Source organism: Drosophila hydei, unplaced genomic scaffold, assembly GCF_003285905.1.
Source record: "Drosophila hydei strain 15085-1641.00,03,60 unplaced genomic scaffold, DhydRS2 tig00000418-arrow-arrow-pilon, whole genome shotgun sequence".
Taxonomy (NCBI): Eukaryota; Metazoa; Arthropoda; class Insecta; order Diptera; family Drosophilidae; genus Drosophila; species Drosophila hydei.
The window spans coordinates 237,279-255,001 of NW_022045727.1; the positions used below are offsets into that span (position 1 = coordinate 237,279).

At 42.5% G+C, this 17,723-nt stretch overlaps 4 protein-coding genes across 13 annotated transcripts; 2 read left to right on the plus strand and 2 right to left on the minus strand.

The window, feature by feature from the left end:
• Positions 1–352: 352 nt before the first annotated feature.
• LOC111605337 (T-complex protein 1 subunit beta) lies at positions 353–3,666 on the plus strand. The gene is made up of 4 exons (XM_023323811.2): positions 353–431; positions 940–1,629; positions 2,252–2,879; positions 2,941–3,666. Exons 1-4 carry the CDS (start codon positions 429–431, stop codon positions 3,225–3,227), a joined length of 1,608 nt encoding a protein of 535 aa, XP_023179579.2. The 5' UTR covers positions 353–428; the 3' UTR covers positions 3,228–3,666.
• Positions 3,667–3,930: 264 nt separating this feature from the next.
• Positions 3,931–14,057, minus strand: LOC111605336 (probable phosphorylase b kinase regulatory subunit alpha). Of its 8 annotated transcripts, none has more exons than XM_030224238.1 (13): positions 13,705–14,057; positions 13,028–13,626; positions 12,298–12,965; positions 11,911–12,234; positions 9,981–10,128; positions 8,277–8,606; positions 7,949–8,200; positions 7,643–7,807; positions 6,945–6,986; positions 5,679–5,935; positions 5,346–5,613; positions 4,689–5,286; positions 3,931–4,624 (listed from the first exon to the last, which is right to left on the minus strand). In XM_030224238.1, exons 2-13 carry the CDS (start codon positions 13,602–13,604, stop codon positions 4,519–4,521), a joined length of 3,735 nt encoding a protein of 1,244 aa, XP_030080098.1. In that variant the 5' UTR covers positions 13,605–13,626; positions 13,705–14,057; the 3' UTR covers positions 3,931–4,518. The 8 variants fall into 8 exon arrangements, with proteins under 8 accessions (XP_030080098.1, XP_030080096.1, XP_030080094.1 ...); XM_030224236.1 differs by having other exon boundaries at positions 5,679–6,064; XM_030224234.1 differs by having other exon boundaries at positions 5,679–6,247.
• Positions 14,058–14,198: 141 nt separating this feature from the next.
• Positions 14,199–15,720, plus strand: LOC111605324 (serine protease easter-like). Of its 3 annotated transcripts, XM_023323789.2 has the most exons (4): positions 14,226–14,272; positions 14,387–14,548; positions 14,611–14,937; positions 14,992–15,720. In XM_023323789.2, the coding sequence occupies exons 2-4, from the start codon at positions 14,491–14,493 to the stop codon at positions 15,711–15,713; spliced, it is 1,107 nt and encodes a 368-aa protein (XP_023179557.2). In that variant the 5' UTR covers positions 14,226–14,272; positions 14,387–14,490; the 3' UTR covers positions 15,714–15,720. The 3 variants fall into 3 exon arrangements, with proteins under 3 accessions (XP_023179558.2, XP_023179557.2, XP_030080111.1); XM_023323790.2 differs by lacking the exon at positions 14,387–14,548 and having other exon boundaries at positions 14,199–14,272; XM_030224251.1 differs by lacking the exon at positions 14,226–14,272 and having other exon boundaries at positions 14,360–14,548.
• A 32-nt stretch (positions 15,721–15,752) lies between these two features.
• Positions 15,753–17,712, minus strand: LOC111605323 (puff-specific protein Bx42). Its single transcript, XM_023323788.2, has 3 exons — positions 17,379–17,712; positions 16,754–17,314; positions 15,753–16,688 (listed from the first exon to the last, which is right to left on the minus strand). The coding sequence occupies exons 1-3, from the start codon at positions 17,602–17,604 to the stop codon at positions 15,841–15,843; spliced, it is 1,635 nt and encodes a 544-aa protein (XP_023179556.2). The 5' UTR covers positions 17,605–17,712; the 3' UTR covers positions 15,753–15,840.
• Positions 17,713–17,723: the final 11 nt, after the last annotated feature.

Consider the following 17,723-nt stretch of genomic DNA (forward strand, 5'->3'; position numbering starts at 1 on the left):
GTGTTTATTTCTTTTTTTAAGATTTTGTGTGTGTAATATTTAGATTTAAATATGTTCGTCTATTTATTATTAATAAGAAAACAAAGACAATAAATACAACGTTTTGAAAACTAATATAAAAAAAGTATGTACTCCTTATTATGCTTTGAATACTATATTCAAAAATAAATTATCGAATTCACAAAGTTGTTGAACATTATGTTTTTCAACACACATTTTTAAATATTCCGCTCAATTAGTGACAGTAACGTGTACCTCGTGCTGTCTACTCATTATAGCTATAGGTTATGAGTTAATTTTCTTAAATATCGATACATCGATATGACATCAACAACCATACCTATTCGTTCGCCATTTTCTTTGTCGCTTTGTCGCGTTGTGGGGTATTCTGAATTCTGTGATCAAAAACTTGTGAATAAGCATCGAAAATGGTAAAATAAATAAAATTGCATAAAGAATATAATTAGTTTACAGCACAATAGATGCAAGTGCAGTGAAATATTCATATTTTCATTGATAATTTCATACAAACTTGCGTTTTTATTTGCCGGGTGTGAAAAGCCGCACGCACCGACTGCAAACCCATCAGCCTCAAAGCATTTGACTTGACAAGACCGCACACACGTGAGGCACATCGCTTCCAGAAGCTTCCATTATGTTTACATTTTTATTTCAACAATTGGAATATGTGCCGCCGAATGCTAAGAACTATGCCGCATATTTGAAAAGTGAATAAGCATTTTTAAGATGCATGCTGCTGGGTGTGTGCTGTGCTTGATTGCCGATGAATCACGCACTATTTGGGGTTAGGTCCGATACATTAGGTGCACAGCTTTTCCACACAGGAACAGATGTGCATATATATACGCAGCCTATCCATAAACAAAGTCGAAAAGTTGATTTATTATATTAATATTAATATATGTATATGCTTTATAGGAGATGTCATTAAATCCCGTGCGTATCCTCAAAAATGAGGCGCAAGAGGAAAAAGCCGAAATGGCGCGTCTGTCGTCATTCATTGGAGCTATTGCCATCGGTGATCTTGTGAAAAGCACCCTGGGACCGAAAGGCATGGACAAAATTTTGGTGTCCACCGGACGTAATGCCGGCCAAGTGGAGGTGACCAACGATGGTGCCACAATTTTGCGTGCTATTGGCGTTGACAATCCGGCTGCGAAAATTCTTGTCGATATGTCGCGTGTCCAGGACGAAGAAGTTGGTGATGGCACCACATCCGTAACTGTGCTGGCATCCGAACTATTGCGCGAAGCCGAGAAGTTGGTTGAACAGAAGATTCATCCACAGATCATTGTAGCTGGTTGGCGTACAGCTACCCAAGTGGCTCTCGAGGCACTCACAGCCGCCGCTCAGGATAATTCTGCTAATAATGAGAAATTCAAAAACGACTTGCTTAATATCGCACGCACCACATTATCTTCAAAGATTCTGCATCAGCATAAGGATTTCTTTGCCAATCTAGCCGTCGATGCAGTGCTGCGCCTAAAGGGCTCAGGTGAACTAAAGTCTATTCAAATTATCAAAAAGTCCGGTGGTACATTAGATGATTCGTTCCTTGATGACGGCTTTCTGCTGGACAAAAAGCCCGGCGTGCACCAGCCACAGCGCGTAAGTGAAAGGCTTCAATAATGCCAAACAATATTATCTAGGTTTACAAATATTTGATAGTGTGTGTATGTGTGTGTTTCACGCTGCTGCTAATGCTCCATATTTGCGCGTCAAATTGACTGTGAGCTATGTTGCTGAATGTCATATCACAGCCATTTTGACGAGTTTGATGTGGCAGCCAACAACTGCAATCGTTCAATACAATCGTTCTAATACGTTCAGTTAAATATTAAATAATAGAGCCTTCTTCTCGGACTCGTGTGTCATGCTGACGATACGTCATCTGATAATAATCTGCTTGGATGTGTAATGATATCGTATTATGACATGATACATTTTTGACAATGTACTTATCTCAACTATGAAATCAATAATTATTCGTCCCAAGTCGATTGAAGTGCCTAGAAAAAAGTGAAAGACGTTAATTTTTTCATTGTAAATATTATAAACGAATCAATTTTAATTAATTAGTTTTAAAGTGCGAACTTTTATTAGATAAGGGACACAATTATATAGCTGTATATTATTAGTGTAGATCGCGAACTTAGATACCTTGTTCTCACACTAACGAGCACAATTGTTCAGATGTTTATTTCATTGTTTGATTCGGTTTATTCTTCAGATTGAGAACGCAAAGATTCTGATTGCCAACACACCAATGGACACGGATAAAATTAAAGTATTTGGTAGCAGCATCAAGGTCGACTCATTGGCCAAGATTGCTGATCTGGAGATGGCCGAAAAGGAGAAGATGAAGGAGAAAGTTGACAAGATTTTGACCCACAAATGCAATGTGTTCATCAATCGTCAGCTGATCTATAACTATCCCGAGCAGCTGTTCGCTGATGCTCATGTGATGGCCATTGAACATGCTGATTTTGATGGCATTGAGCGTTTGGCCTACTGCACCGGCGGTGAGATTGTGTCCACATTCGAGAACCCTGCTCTGGTCAAGCTTGGTGAGTGTAAGCTCATTGAGCAGGTAATGATCGGCGAGGATACACTGTTGCGTTTTAGCGGTGTTAAGCTGGGTGAAGCCTGTACGGTTGTCATTCGTGGCGCCACACAACAGATACTGGACGAGGCTGATCGTTCCCTACACGATGCGCTCTGCGTGTTGGCAGCCACCGTCAAGGAGTCCCGCATAATTTATGGCGGCGGCTGTTCCGAAGCTCTGATGGCCAATGCCGTCATGAAGAAAGCATCTGAAACACCCGGCAAGGAAGCAATTGCCATTGAGGCCTTTGCACGTAAGTTACCAGCAAGAGTTACTAAATAAAGTAATTTACTAACGTATCTACGTTTCTTTAGGTGCACTGCTGTCACTGCCCACAGCTATAGCCGATAATGCTGGATTCGATTCGGCTCAACTGATCTCCGAGCTGCGCGCTGGCCATGCTCAGGGCAAGCATCAGCTGGGTCTGGATATGGATGAGGGCAAAGTTGCCGATGTACGCGCATTGGGTATCACAGAATCTTTCGCCGTAAAGCGCCAAGTGCTGATGTCTGCCGCTGAGGCAGCTGAAATGATCCTTCGTGTGGACGACATCATCAAATGTGCACCTCGTCGTCGTGTACCCGACAGGGGCTATTGCTAAACATTGATTCTTCTTAAGTATTTTTGTCTAGGATTTTTTTTATTAAAACCTTAGAACTCTCGTTTAACATCATCGCTAATTTTATATTTCTGTTTAAACTAATAACCACACAAAGACACACAAACACAAAAAACACCTACACTCGTACGCAATTGGCTTTTTCTAAATTGTCTGTGAACATTATTTCAAATCTGTTTTTGTTACACGATTACTACTGTTGCGCAAGCTCAGCTTATAACACTATAGAGAGGAACGAACAAAAACAACTAAAAAACAAAAACACATTTCAAAAATGTCTAAAATCAACAACAACAACTACAAGCAACTTGTAAATGAATACAATTTTTGTAAACATTTTATGTGCGCAAATTAATGCGAATCACAACAGCAAAGAAAACAAAAAACAAAAGAATGATATTTATGCTTAACAAAACTAAAAGCTTCAAACTTGTTTTAAATTTAGTTGGGAGGCAATAGCCAGAATATAGACTTCAAATATTTATACAGAGACATCGTCACAACTTCAAAAAGTTTATTTTATTCCAGATCAGATCCAGATCACTCAACGCTGGACCAACTGCAGAATCTTGCAAACTATATGATTCATCTTGTTTTGTAGCCAACAAACCAGTTTATTGGTTCCTATTTGAAACTTTATAATAAATAAAACAATTGGGAAATAACATTGCAAAAAATACTCTTGTTATATATATTTATTCTTTTTTATCTTTTACAATAATAACTTGCAACTTAGTAGAGCTAAGAAAAACATATTTAAAACGTGTTCGAATTCCCGCTGGGGAACTGCAATTGTCATTGGCGTGTAAAAATTAATCAATCAATCAATTATTTTGATAATACATATTCAATGTTCGCGGCGCATGTACGTTGATAGCTGCTGGGAGTATAAAATGATGCTGCTGTGTTTGGCTCCCGGATTGCCGCTCAAGAATTTAAACAAAAATACATTAACAAATTGCTGAGTAGGCGGATGGTCTACGAAATACATATATACAGCATTGCCGAGTCGCGGCGGATCTCAGACTTAACATATCGTTGGGCTAAATACACGGCCAGACGCAAGTACGAAGCGAGCGAGAGAGATTGAGACTGTGTCCACAGCCAGATAGTCAAAGAAAGAGAGATAGTGCGATAGGTAGATAACAAGAGAGAGCGAGAGCGAGATATAATAGCGTAAGTCGTCGATAGTACAGTACATGGCATTAAGTGAGCGTCGTCCTACAGACGCTTTGCTTGCTTCCAGTTCGAGTGTAGCGATCGTACATAAACTTTAGGAGATTGCGCATTCCATTTCACCATGCTTTGGCACACAATCCAGTACCAGGGCAACTGCACGCGACAAGTACGTCATGGTTCCATAACTGCCACTAGGTGCACTGCGCCGGAAGAAGAATTTCATTTAGTTTACACGTCTTGCAGAGTTATGCTGTTGATATTTACCTATCGTAGAGGTGTTGACAAATGTAGGCGGCACCACCGCAGAGCAACATGCCTGAAGCAGCCTGTTGCTGCTCCTTACCATCCTTGAGCTTGGCACAGCACAACGTCGCGTCGCCCTGCACCTTGCGTTGATCCTCTAGAAACAGTTGATTCGCCTTGTGCACCAAATGCTCGACACAGATGATGTCCCCCAATGAGGGCACCATATTATGCTCGGTGACCAGGGTTAGCACCATAAGCGCCTCGACAACCAGCTGTCTGTATTCCGGCTGTGGTATTTGGTTGAGTGCCGTCTCGACTTCTAAGGCAAATTTCAGCTCTCCCGGCGTCATCTCCTGGGTAAGGCTCTGCTGTAGGACGCGGCCTTCAATAGCCAGTCCCTGGCACTTCTCTAGTACGGTCCACACGCGCGAGTAGAAATCACGAGGAACGCGATTCAGGGCGCCATCGAGTCGGCGCCGGCGCAACCACTGGCCCTGGCGATCATCAATGGTCGCCGTTAGCGCATCCTCACCCTCCGGATCGCCGAGTCCGATTTGACTCTTCTTGCTGACCCGACTCGACTTGCAGCTCACAATAGACAGATTACCACGGGCCACTGCAAACCGCATAGGAATCGGATGAGAATGAGCCCAAGGCCTAAAGGATTGCACTTACCACTGCTGACCGCAAACTCTTTGCCGCTGAGTATGTGATAGAGCAAGTTCTTCATCTCGAAGGGCGAAAGGTTAAGTAGATGCTCCGAAGCGGCCTCGCCGCCACAGTTAAGCGTGCGCGATAGCTCTTTGGCCATCACCTGAATGATAAGGCCAACGCGCAGGCGCAACATCTCGTGGAACAACTGCGGTTCAGTGCGTATGAACATGGCCAGATAGACCATCAGCTCCTGCGTCAGCATCGCTGTGCTCTCATCATCGCCATAGGCCTGCAACATGCAACTATCGGGATTAGTATACGGGACGCAATTGAAGCCAATGGCTGGCTACCCACATCGTGTATTAGCTGACGCAGCTCAACCTCTGGCAAGGGTGCCGTTATGGTGTACTCATTGTTGGGCGGCATGCCGACGGTGACCTGCTTTTGGCGCACCAACAGATCGGTGACTGCCTTGCCCAGGTCCTCGACGCGCTTGCCCAGCATGCCGGCTGTATGACGCACCAGACCCCAGAGCTTCTCCTGGCAGGCCTTCTCGTATAGGCCCTTTAGTAGGTCCCTAATTGTCACCACACGTCCCTCCTCCAGCATGCCTTCAGATTGAGAAGAATCGTTGTTATTCAAGCTGCTGCTGTTGTTGTTGCTGCTGCTGCTGTTATTGGCGGCGGCAACTGAAACTACGGCCGAATTGGCATTGTCCTCGTCCTGAGCGGCGCTGCTTGCTGTGGGTGTGGAAGATGTGGCATCGATGATCACTGTAGGCACAACCACGGCCGAAGGCCGCTTGCACCCACCAGCACCAGCATCAGCACTAGCACCAGCACCAGCACCAGCAGCAGCACCACCACCACCACCAGCAGTTGACAACTCGAGCATCACATCGTCCACGAACGCTTGCTCGAGCTCTTTTTCATTTTATGTGTGTTTTTTATATTTTATTTGTTTTTAGTTTGTGGGTTAGTTGGATTCGGTTGTGGGGGTTAGGTTCACGGGCCATTGTGGATCAGTTGTGGTAGTTGGTAATGCAGAGAAGTTTTTGGTAAGTCATTTCACGTTAATGGCATGAAGAGCAGATGAAGCGTATTGTTATAATTGTTGGTTACATTTACATGGAGTGTGTGCGTGTGTGCGAGTGGGCGTGTGTAGAGTGCATTGAAAATAAAATATATAAAATAAAGTTTGTTAATAAATCAATTCTCAAATGAAAAGCAATATCAAATAGATCGAAGCCAACATGACGTATTCGATGTGTATAAGAGTCTCTACCAGCTTGTATAAGAGTTATAACAGTTCGTACGATAAGGTGAGCATACATGATAGGGAGTATAACAGTGAGAGAGTTGAATACTTAAATGAAACTGTGCTACCAGAATACCAAAGAGAACGTTAAATGAACCGAACAGCATCGTCTCAAATAGAATAGATAATTAATAGAAGGTGTGCGGATATAACTAGATATGCTATGCCAATGGTTTTTTGGGAGTGGGAATTGGGAGGTGGGTAGGGTAACAGTTGTATAGCACCAACAACATCAAACAAATAGCCCAATATACATAGAGCACACCAAGGATCAAGGATCAAGGATTCAATTTCAACACTTACCAGCGGCATTGTCATCAGTTTTGTGCCTTAAGCCCAGACCCGCTGCGGATGCGGATGCGGATACGGATGCCGATGCCGATGCCGATGCGAATGCGAATGTGAAGTGTGGACAAGAACGAGAGCACAAAGCACATATACAAAGAACGAACGCACAAAACAGTTAAATGTGAATTAAGTCGATAAGTATCGACATTAGGATCAATCTGCTATCGATTTCACAATTTGCTGGATAACAATTTCAATAAATACAGAAAATATGTTTTTTTTTCTTACAAAAATCGAATTCAAATAATTAATTTTTACAATTTTATATAGAATGTAGATAATATATTCATATCTATGATCAGTTGGTAATGCTGCATTGTGAAATCGTAGAGCAAACCCAAAAGTCTCTGAGAAACTCATTGAACCACCCACGCTTGCTCGATAGCACAAAAAATCCAAAAATCAGCAATTTGCTTCCATTAAACTATACCTATAGAATATATGCGTGTGTGTGTGTGTGCGTATATATCTGTGTGTGTGAGTTCCCGCAGTGCTATATAGGTGCGGTTCAGCATTCAGTAATCCTCGAACCGGGTGAATCGGTAATGTTAACCCGTTTGCAAATCGACATCTCTACAGCTTAGTGATTTGTGCGTGTTGTGTCTGATGAGTGATGTGTTGTGTGTTGTGTGTGCCTCGGTTCGACTACTTACCAGTGTTGAAGTCGAGGCCTTGAGTATCGACCAGATATTGCAGAATGTCGCCCTGCTCCTCGAGATTCTCGGTTTCGCGCAGCATCGCGATCAGCTCGTCCACCTCTGTGTCCGCAAAGTTTGTGTCCACGCGATGGCGTTGAATGAGAATTTTGGGCACAGTTACTTTAGTTATTTCATCAAGTGGTGCAAACAAAACAAATCGCAAAAGTTTCAACCAAAACGAAATGAAAAAGAATAAAGAAAAAGGGAAATCAAAATGGGGAACACAAACAAAGGAAAATTGGTGTTGGATCGAGGACTAACTCTCTTGCTGGCGCACAAATTCGCTACGGCGATCGATGGCCGAGCGGCTATGCTGTGGATCCATGGGATAGATGTTCTCGCGCAGTCCCAGATCGCCGCCCAGCTGCGGCGGCGAGGTGGGTCCCTCCTCGGGCGTGGTGGCAAAGGTGCTGACGTGGCCCTGCTTGTTGGGCTGCAGCCAGGGCGGCGGCACGATCGATGAGAGACGACGCTCGGTCAGCGGCGTCGGTCCCTCCATGCCCAAGTTATCGGCTGGGGAAAGAGAGAGAAAGCAATGATTAGAATAGGAGATCATTATCTCTGGCAACCATCTCGTTAGCACACTCACAGTCCACATTGATGGAACGCGTTTTCTTGATGGCGCCCTTGCAGGACATGCGTCGGCGCAGATGTCGCGGACGCAGCTGACCGCCGCGCAGATTCATGGTGCTGCGATTGCTGAACGAGCGCAGCAGATGCTCATCCAAATAGGTCTGGACGTCCGGATGAAGTCGATCCGGATAGCCATCCTCGGTGCTGCCCAAGAAGCTCAAGTCAGTAATCGCCGAGGTGTTGAGAAAGTCCTTCAGATTGCCCAGCATCACCCGAGTGCCATTTATGTAGCCCGACTTCAGCTTTCGCATCGTCTGGATCATGGCCAGCGGTATCTTGTCCTGATCTGTACGCGCGTTCCAGTAGTCATAGAGAAAAACCCGTTAGCCAAATCCCAATCAAATTGCATGCGCATTGCTGTGTATGAATGGTTATTGGACTGACTGACCAGACTGATCAGTCAGATCGATCGATCGATCGGTCTATGCTTGGTGGGATTAGGCAATTGGTGCGTGGTTAGTTGGTGCCGCTTACATCTAGATTTTAATCACAAACTACAACCGTAACCGACAGACGCAAAGATCAACTCTGAACAGCCGTTGCCACTGGACAACTAATTAGCAAGGACCAGCACCATAGTTGGGTGAGTGTTTAGTGTGCAGCACAAGCGGAGGTGCAGTTAGAAGGGGACGGAGCGGGCGACTTTAACATCTAGATAGGTCTCTAAGGTATCCATTAGCCATTTACTTGCAGGTCATATCGAGGGATCGGTTGATGCAGTGAAGCAAGCAGACAGCATACAAACGAAATTGTGTCAACAAAGTCTCGATCGAACTAGGAACTACATGAAAGTCTTTCCCTTCCTTGATCCGTAACTGACAACCGAACTGCTAGCTCTCTAGAAGTGCTGTTCACTTTTTAATTTTGGATATCCCAAAAGTTTGTCTGATTATCAATCAATCTTCGTAAGTTAATCTACTTCGCCTGGGTTAAAAAAATGCAATCCAACATAAAGTTAAGGCCTCTTTAGTCAGCTACACTGAGAGCAGATTCGTAGAACGTTGATTAAGCTCCGCTTAAAGACTCCCTCAATAATACTCTACCTCTAGACTGCTTGATCTCATCATATGTTCTAGTTTTCTAGAGTTTCAAGAAACTGCGTCCATTTCAGGGAATATATAAAACTTGGAGCTTTGCGCTTGAATACTGAATAGAGAGCTACACCTACAGATTATACGAGGTCTGTTTCAAAAGTATTAAAGTTCAAACGAGGATGAGAAGATTACTTAGAAGAAAACTAAATGGAATTCTTGAAAAAAAAACTTAAGAAAAAAACACACAATTTGCAATACTATTTGAACAGACGTCTTATACAAACATGTATACATATATATATATATATATATATATATATATATATATATTAGAGAAATTTGTGTAACAAGAGAAAGAAGCAAAAGCGCACAAAGCTCAATACATACAAAGATACAGATTACGAGTTGGTAATATTAAACCCCAACATAGCATAGAATAGATCATATCACTTGTGTTTATATATATATATATATATATATATAATATATGTATATGTGTCTGTGTGTACGAGTGCATATGCAGCTCTTTGTTGTTGGCAGTGTGGGAATTGAAGTTTGCTTTGCTTGGTAGTTGGGTGTTTGGGTGTAGTTGGGTGGTTGGTTGTGTGGTTTCGAGATGTAGTTACCTAGCATATAATGCGTTGCCATTAATGTGATTGTCGGCCTGCCCAACATGTGACGCCAATTGTTGGTTAAGAAGCCTAAGTTTGTGGTAAAATTGCTAGCGAGCAGATCGGGATCGCGTGTCGTGTAGTATTCTTCATAGTCGATATGCTGTGTGTGTACGAATTATTGTTGTTGTTGTTGTTGTTGGTTAAGCACGTATTATACAAAAAGAGAGAGAGCAGAGAGAGAATGTTTTTCTTTTTTGTTTCTTTTGTGGCCAATTTGTAACGGGGAAATCGGATCTCTTTCTTTCCAATGTTTTGGGATGGGAATATAGTGCAAAGCATAGATAAGTAAATGATGTCGAAGGAACAGAATAAGAAGCTAAACAACAAAATACTTATGTGTGTAGGAATGTCTCTACATATATATATATATATATCTAGATATATAGATAAATAAATATTTGCAAATATATACATATGTATGTGTGTATCCTTATGTAAAGCTGCAAACTGAGAGAATCTGAGATCGGAAAGTATAAATAAATTAAATCATCATCAATTAAGCATATATTTTATATATAGTTTGATGTCCTGTATTTACTGATTATTATTAAGAAAATTGTCTGTTTAGCTATTTCAAGAGCTATTTCAAATTCCAAGCTGTAACCAGTTGGGAATTCTATGATTGCAGCTGTGGCAGACAGCGAAGCAGCAAATGTTTATTCTATATATTTATGCATATATATAAAAAGAACTTGATTTTGAAGATTGAAATGAATTTAGTGTTTGCAGCTTCATGTTTTTGAATAAATATAAATAAATAAATAAATATATATATATATATATATATAGAGAGAAAAAAGAAAGAGAAAGACAGAGAAGTTTATATATTCTATAATACAATGCTATGGCTGAATGTACGTATATATATATATATATATATATATATATATATATATATATATATATATATATATATATATATATATATATATATATATATATATATATATATATATATATATATATATCTGTGTGGGCATGTGTGTGTGTGTAGGAGTGTTTGGCTGTGCATCTGTTTCTGTGTCTGTGTTTCGGTGTCCACTACCAACGAAAACCTTTGTTAGCTAAATTTAAACTATGTATCTATATAAAAACCAACTCAACTAAGACTAAACTAAACAACTAATACTTAAAACAACATGTGTGCAGATGAATATATATCTATAGATTAACATACATACGTGTGTGTATGTGTGTATATATATATGTGTGTGTGTGTTGTGATGTTTGTAAGAAACTACAAATGAACAATCAAAATTATAACAACAACATTATTATTGAATAATGGCAAACCTTGCAAATGTATAAATCACAAAAATACAAAATTACAAAATCTAAAACAAACTAATATGCAAAATAACTGTAGCCATACACACACACGCACACACATAGATGTAGGGGATAATGTAAATAACAATTATACAGCTAAATACTATGTGAAGATTAGAACGGATTGAGATTTAAGCAAGGAGGACCGACCTAAATGGATGCGCTTCAGCACGAGCGTTACTAAGGGACGACCCAGCAGATCCCAAGCGGACTTGAGAAAATTGATCTCGCCTTTAAGGATGTCAATCATGAGTTCGTTATCGGAGGCGATATAGAAGCGCGACAAGTCGACAAACTAATGCATAATACAATAATAATAATAATAATAATAATAATAATAATAGTAATAATAACAATATAAATAATAATAATAATTGCGTGTGTGTCTAACAAAAAGAGTAATAATAATTAGAATCAATCGCTTTAAATCAGAGAAAAAAGAAGGAGATGTAGATATAAAGAGGTAGATAAAGATAGATTGAGCGTACACACAGAGCGGTACAGAGTGCGCTTAGGCGGGGGCTTTGGGTTCAGTGTGATCCGAGTCATTTACCTGCGGAGTGAACGCAAAGATGCGATCCTTTAGTGAGTACAATTTGCTCGTACTCAATATGCCAACGTCGCGCGATTTACGTCCACTTAGTCCCAGCTTGCGATTGCGTCCCAAATACGTGTACAAATGGCTAAGGACACGGGCCGGCTGCACCTCAATGGGTGCAACATCGGCAATCGTTTGCACATGCAGATCGTGCTCGGCCAGCTTATCGCGAATTTCATTGTCCTCGGCTATGATGACCACCTGAACGACGACATCGGGTTTCTTCTGAGCGCCCAGGCGACGATTCAATGGATCCAACTCGCCCACAGCCAAAAAGTTCTAAAACAATAAAAAACAACGTGAAATAGGAATATTTTCAAGACATGTTCGAGGTGCACCCACCTCCTGCAGTAAGCGGCCCAGAATAAACAGCGACTGACCCCATAGAAAGGGACAGCGGCCAACAACTACACGATCCTGCGAGCCGGGCTTTTGATATTCAAAGCCCACCAAATCCTGCGGCACAGCATAGCTTTCGGGTATCAGCAATATACCATCCTCAGAGCGAACCATTATCTTCTCCAAGCGAGCCGCATATTCCTTCACAGTCTCCATATCATTTTGAAATGCATGGAACAGTATCAAGTAGCAATAGAAAAGCGGCCACTCGCATTCAATATTCTCAAACATGCGCAATTCCCAGCGTTCGTAATAGAGGCGCGAGGGATCCTCCTTGGGTGTGCGATAGCCATCGCGCAAAAAACGTTTGCAACCATATTTTCCCTGCAAGCGCGACAATATTGCATCTCTTGTATTGTGTATGAGCTGGGCATCATCAACAGCGAAAGCTGGAAATCCAATAACACACAGCAAACCAGAATCCAGCTCCTTACTATTCGATTCACGAGGCAGCATGGACTGCAGCACTGCTTGACACTTGTGCGCCTCGTCGGCTAGAACATGTATAACACTTGCGGGTCCACCGCGTGCTCCGAACAAATCCAGTTCGTTCATGGCCTCTAGTGCAGCCTTAGCCATGCCGATGGAGCTGGCGTTCAGCTCGGGCTCACCTGCCACCAACAAGAAACCATGATGAACGTGTCTACTGCCTGTGTAAGGTGTAAGTACTCACCATGATTGGTTTTGTCGCCGCGTTCCCAAATACCATAGTCAGGTATAGAATAAGCCGATTCAATATAGAATACCAGATTTTGTATGAACGATACCTCGTCTAATGAAAAGACAATCTGTAGGCCGGAGGCGGTCATTTGAGCCAGAATTAACAGGTATAGGGATACAGCATCGATTTGCAAATGACCCCATTCGTTGTCGCCGACAACAGGCAGTCCATTCTTGCTGGAGTATTTGGCATGCAGCGAATCGTAGGGGCTTTGGGTCATCTTGAATTTTTCGACCTTATCTTTTTGATTCATCATGGCCATGAGTAGACCGCGCATTAGCTTGACACAGCTTTGCTCCAGCTCATAGCACTTGGCGCGATCCTCATCCTGATCGGCAATCTTTTTGTAGGCCATTGAGAGGCCCCACACAGCCAGAATGCAATAGACATTGTCCCGTATCCACGCATGCGAGTTGACATTCGAGGCGGGAAAGAGGCCGGTCACTGGCTCCTGATGTGCCAATATTAGACGATGGACAATTCGCTGATAGTAGTCGAGGCGAACCCCCGAATTGCTACGAGAACGCATCTTAGCTTATCTCTTTCTTCTTCTGTACACGATAAATGTAAATGGTGCATATGAACGTTTTAAATGTTGTATTTCGATAGCTGCTCCAACATTCACTTACATAATTATCTCTAAGAACGTCAGTTGTCGTGTATGCGGCGTGATGTTACTAAGCGTATGTAATTGTTGTCAATGTCTCAGTGTTCTCCCCTAACGGCTACCAGCCCACCACCCAGACACCCACCCACACAGCAGCAACAGCAGCTGGCTGCACTTAGAAGCTGCTGTAATCGTTGTCAAAGCACAGAAACTGTCGCATTATTGTTGTGTTTAGATAGTGGACGCGTATGCTACAAGTTAATTAATAACAATCGTCCACAGCTTGAATTGCAAAAAAAAATAAGAACTAAATCGTTAGAAATGCTAAAATTATACTCCGAAATGTCAACTCAATGTCATGTCGACTATCGATATATTATGGCCAAGACCGATATCCATCGAATCGATTACACTTATCGACAAGCGCACGATATTTAATATTTGCAGCACGGTCTCGATATTTAAATAAATTGTGGAATTTGCATTGATTGGCGAATAATTTAAATTGACTTGCTGATATCACATATCACATACATGTGGACACATATGTGTATACATGCACATGCATTTCCTGTCAAACTTTTACAATTGTAATTACAAGAGCTGTAAAAGCATGTTTTAAGTCTGGTTTTACAGCAAATATATGAATAATGCAAACTTAATAATGCATTCATTAAATTTGCATATTCATATATTTGCTGTAGAACCAGCCAGTTAGGTCAATGCATTCCAGTAAGGTATCTCTGGCAAAATAGATAAGATTCCAGTGGAGTGAAATTCTCACTTTTTGACGTTCAGCATTCGCAACATGTTCATTTGGTGTTTTCCAATCATCTTTTTCCTATTAGTAAGCCATACTGTTAGTGGTAAGACTTGATTGAAATGATTTGAAAATTAAGAATTTATGTGATCCGTTGTTTTTTTAAAGTTCCCATACTACATCATGGCCGTTGTAAAGTGAATGCAAATATTGGATATTGCCAGCATCGTGAAATATGTTGGGAAAGTGACGTTGAGCTGGATAGCTTCAGCCGTAGCCAATGCTCAAGTAATACACGAAAGGACCTGGTATGCTGTCGACGTCAATCACAGAATATTAGTTCAACTTTCCATGTTTCAAAATCCACTAATAATGAATTGATACCCCAGCCGGGTGTTTGTGGCGGTAGCCCTTTAAATAATCGCATTTATGCTGGTGAAAAAGTACACATTCAAGAATTTGGTTGGGCAGCTTTACTGTTTTATTCGTATGACGGTAAATTGCGAGTTGTCTGGAAACGTTTCCGTTACTAACAGTTCTACTTTGCAGACACGGAATACACCCCAATGTGCGGTGGCTCTCTTATCAATAAACGATGGATTTTGACTGCGGCTCATTGTGTATTCCACCGGCATGACGGTTCCGTTGTTAATCATATTCGGGCGCGTTTGGGAGAATGGGATACGAGAAGCACTCCAGACTGCCAAGAGTTCTTGGTTGGTGATAGAGTCTGTGCTCCGCCGCACATAGAATTAAATATCGACCTCATTAAGGCACATGAGCTATATGAACATTCCAACTGGATCAACGATATTGCATTACTGCGACTTAATCGTTCCGTGTACTATACAGATTATGTGATACCCATTTGCCTGCCACCCGCAAAGCAAACTTATGCAGACGATTACGCTGGCTATGCTATGGACATAGTGGGTTGGGGAAAAACTGCGGAAGCGCAGTTCAGCGGCAGTACGATTAAAATGAAGGCGTCTCTTGATGTTATCTCCACACCAGATTGTGTACGAACGCATAAAAAATTATTCTTTGGTCAAATGTGTGCGGGTGGCCAAACACCGCAAAGCACCTGCAAAGGCGACTCCGGCGGTGCTCTGATGCTGATGAATACAAGCTATAGTATCCCCACGTACTTTGCGATAGGCATCATTTCACTTGGCCCGCAATCCTGTGTTGGTAGCCGATCACCCAATATTTTTACTAGAGTTGAGTTCTATATGCCTTGGGTAATGGACACAATGCATGCCAATTCTTAAGGTTATGCAATTTATAATATAATTGTAAAAATATGTATGTAGTTTATAATATGAATGTATGTATGCATTTGCCATATTTTTGGGATTGATTAAAAAGTTAAGTATTATTTTAAAGTCAAGTCTAGTCTTAATCACGTCGGCTACGTTTGCGATCTGAGTGGCTACCACGTTCGTTCTTTTCGTCAGCACGCTTGGGTGCTTTCTTGGCCATGTTTAAGAACTTGTCGAGACCGAACGGATCCTCTTCCTTCTCAAACTCAACTGGACCGTTGCGCTGAGCGGCACCTGTTTCACGAGAACCAGCTCCAGAAAACTGCTTATCAGGGACAAAGCGTTTTGTATTAACAATGGTATCCAAATCTCCACCATAGTTATCACTGTCTGCCTGCTTGCTGGGCCGATAGATGTGAGCGCCCATTGTGTTGGAATCGCGCCATGGCTTGTCATAGACATTGTAAGCCTCGTCGTCACCATAGCCCGAGTCCATGCCCTTTGTAGTATTAAAGAGTCGCTGGTCAAACAAAGTTTCGCCATTGCCGGCGCTCTTGGCTGGCAGGCCCAAAGCAATCTGCTCCGATATGTCGCGTTCCCGTTCGCGTTGCAACTTTGTGCGTTTCTCTGGCGCGGCTCGTTGCAAATTTCGGTCACGTTGTCGTTCCCTTTGTCGTTCGGCACGCAAATCATTACGTTCGCGCGCATCGGCACCACCACCCTGAGCATCTGGTTCTGGATTGCGTAATCCGGCACGCTCCTCGCGAGCACGTTGCGCCATCATGCGAAGCATATCCTCCTTCTTCTCCTTCTCTTTCTGTGCCAACTTCTTCTCCAACTGGGCACGAGCTTCAACGGCCTCACGCGCTTTCCGATCGGCTATGTAAAGAGCTTCTGCCATTTTGGCGAACTTTTCGTTAATATGTACCTGCTGGAGACCGCGACCATCAGCAGCCAAACGCTTATCCAGTGGTATGGTATAACCTAGTAGAGAAAATTAATCGCATAAACGAATTGATTATATGGAAGAAGTGTGAGGTAAGTCAAACCTTTGGCGTTCTTCCAATTGGATATACAGGGCGGTATTTTCCATTCCTTCTGCTCCTTGACTGTTACCTTCCGCGAGGGCGAGTGCAATACGGGTGCTGGTGGTGAGGGAGGACCGCGTGGTATCTTCTTGTTAATGCGAAACTTTGGCGGCTCCATGGGATCTTGCTGTGCCTCCACCATGCGAATAACGCGCTGTTTGGCTCCAGAATTGAAAGCATCGCCCTGCTGTGATGGCGTATACCGAATGTATTGTGCAGGTGCTGCTTTTTGGGCATGGCGCACAGGAAGAGCTGAGGTAATCTTCTGGTTAGTCAGTTTCTCTAGGGCCAGGCGTGTTTCTTCGGTTGTTTCAGCGACGGTTTCCTCATCGGGACGCTGTAACTCTTCAGCGTCCTCAGCTAAAACCTCAGCAGGCAGCAGCTGAGATATTGACGAATAAACAATTTTATCTTTTCCGTGACCCTGGCGGGCAATGGCATCATATTTGACTTTGCCTTTGTCATCCAACCGTACGGCAAGTGCATCTGGCTTTTTGCCCACATTAGCAGGTGCCCCAAGACCTGAACGACATAACATGTTAAATACAAAATCAATTTCTATTCTTATTTTTCACTGTAAACTTACCCAGTGGATACTGAGCTACGTGTATTTCAGGAAATGCACCGCCATCACCAAAGTCAGCCTCTGTGCGTGGTATCCAGTCCTTGCGCTGACCGTAAGGTGGCGCTGCTATTTTGGCGGACACTAGGGCACCAATCATTGGAGCACCTTTGGCTGACAAACGACGCTCGTCCTCGCGATCCCATACCGCGTTAGTCGGTGTGGGCAAAAGACTTGATAACGACATCATAAATTTTTGCTATTAGTTCTCTAATTTTTTATAGATGTTTGCAGATTGATAATAAAAAACACTGAGAAAATGTGAACGCACGCACACACACTATTATACACAAGCGATTTCTGTTTAGC

Bases quoted from the DNA above. Each gene is read 5' to 3' on its own strand.
- LOC111605324 (XM_023323789.2), top strand. From the start codon at position 14,491: ATGTTCATTTGGTGTTTTCCAATCATCTTTTTCCTATTAGTAAGCCAT. The intron at 14,549-14,610 runs GTAAGACTTGAT...GTTTTTTTAAAG, and splicing joins AGTAAGCCATACTGTTAGTG to TTCCCATACTACATCATGGC. The intron at 14,938-14,991 runs GTAAATTGCGAG...TCTACTTTGCAG, and splicing joins ACTGTTTTATTCGTATGACG to ACACGGAATACACCCCAATG.
- LOC111605337 (XM_023323811.2), top strand. The intron at 1,630-2,251 runs GTAAGTGAAAGG...TTTATTCTTCAG, and splicing joins GCGTGCACCAGCCACAGCGC to ATTGAGAACGCAAAGATTCT. The intron at 2,880-2,940 runs GTAAGTTACCAG...ACGTTTCTTTAG, and splicing joins TGCCATTGAGGCCTTTGCAC to GTGCACTGCTGTCACTGCCC.
- LOC111605336 (XM_030224234.1), bottom strand. From the start codon at position 13,604: ATGCGTTCTCGTAGCAATTCGGGGGTTCGCCTCGACTACTATCAGCGA. The intron at 8,201-8,276 runs GTGAGTGTGCTA...CTCTTTCCCCAG, and splicing joins GCGTTCCATCAATGTGGACT to CCGATAACTTGGGCATGGAG. The intron at 6,248-6,944 runs GTAAGTGTTGAA...AAAATGAAAAAG, and splicing joins AACTGATGACAATGCCGCTG to AGCTCGAGCAAGCGTTCGTG.
- LOC111605323 (XM_023323788.2), bottom strand. From the start codon at position 17,604: ATGATGTCGTTATCAAGTCTTTTGCCCACACCGACTAACGCGGTATGG. The intron at 17,315-17,378 runs GTAAGTTTACAG...TATGTCGTTCAG, and splicing joins CGTAGCTCAGTATCCACTGG to GTCTTGGGGCACCTGCTAAT. The intron at 16,689-16,753 runs GTTTGACTTACC...TTTCTCTACTAG, and splicing joins CAATTGGAAGAACGCCAAAG to GTTATACCATACCACTGGAT.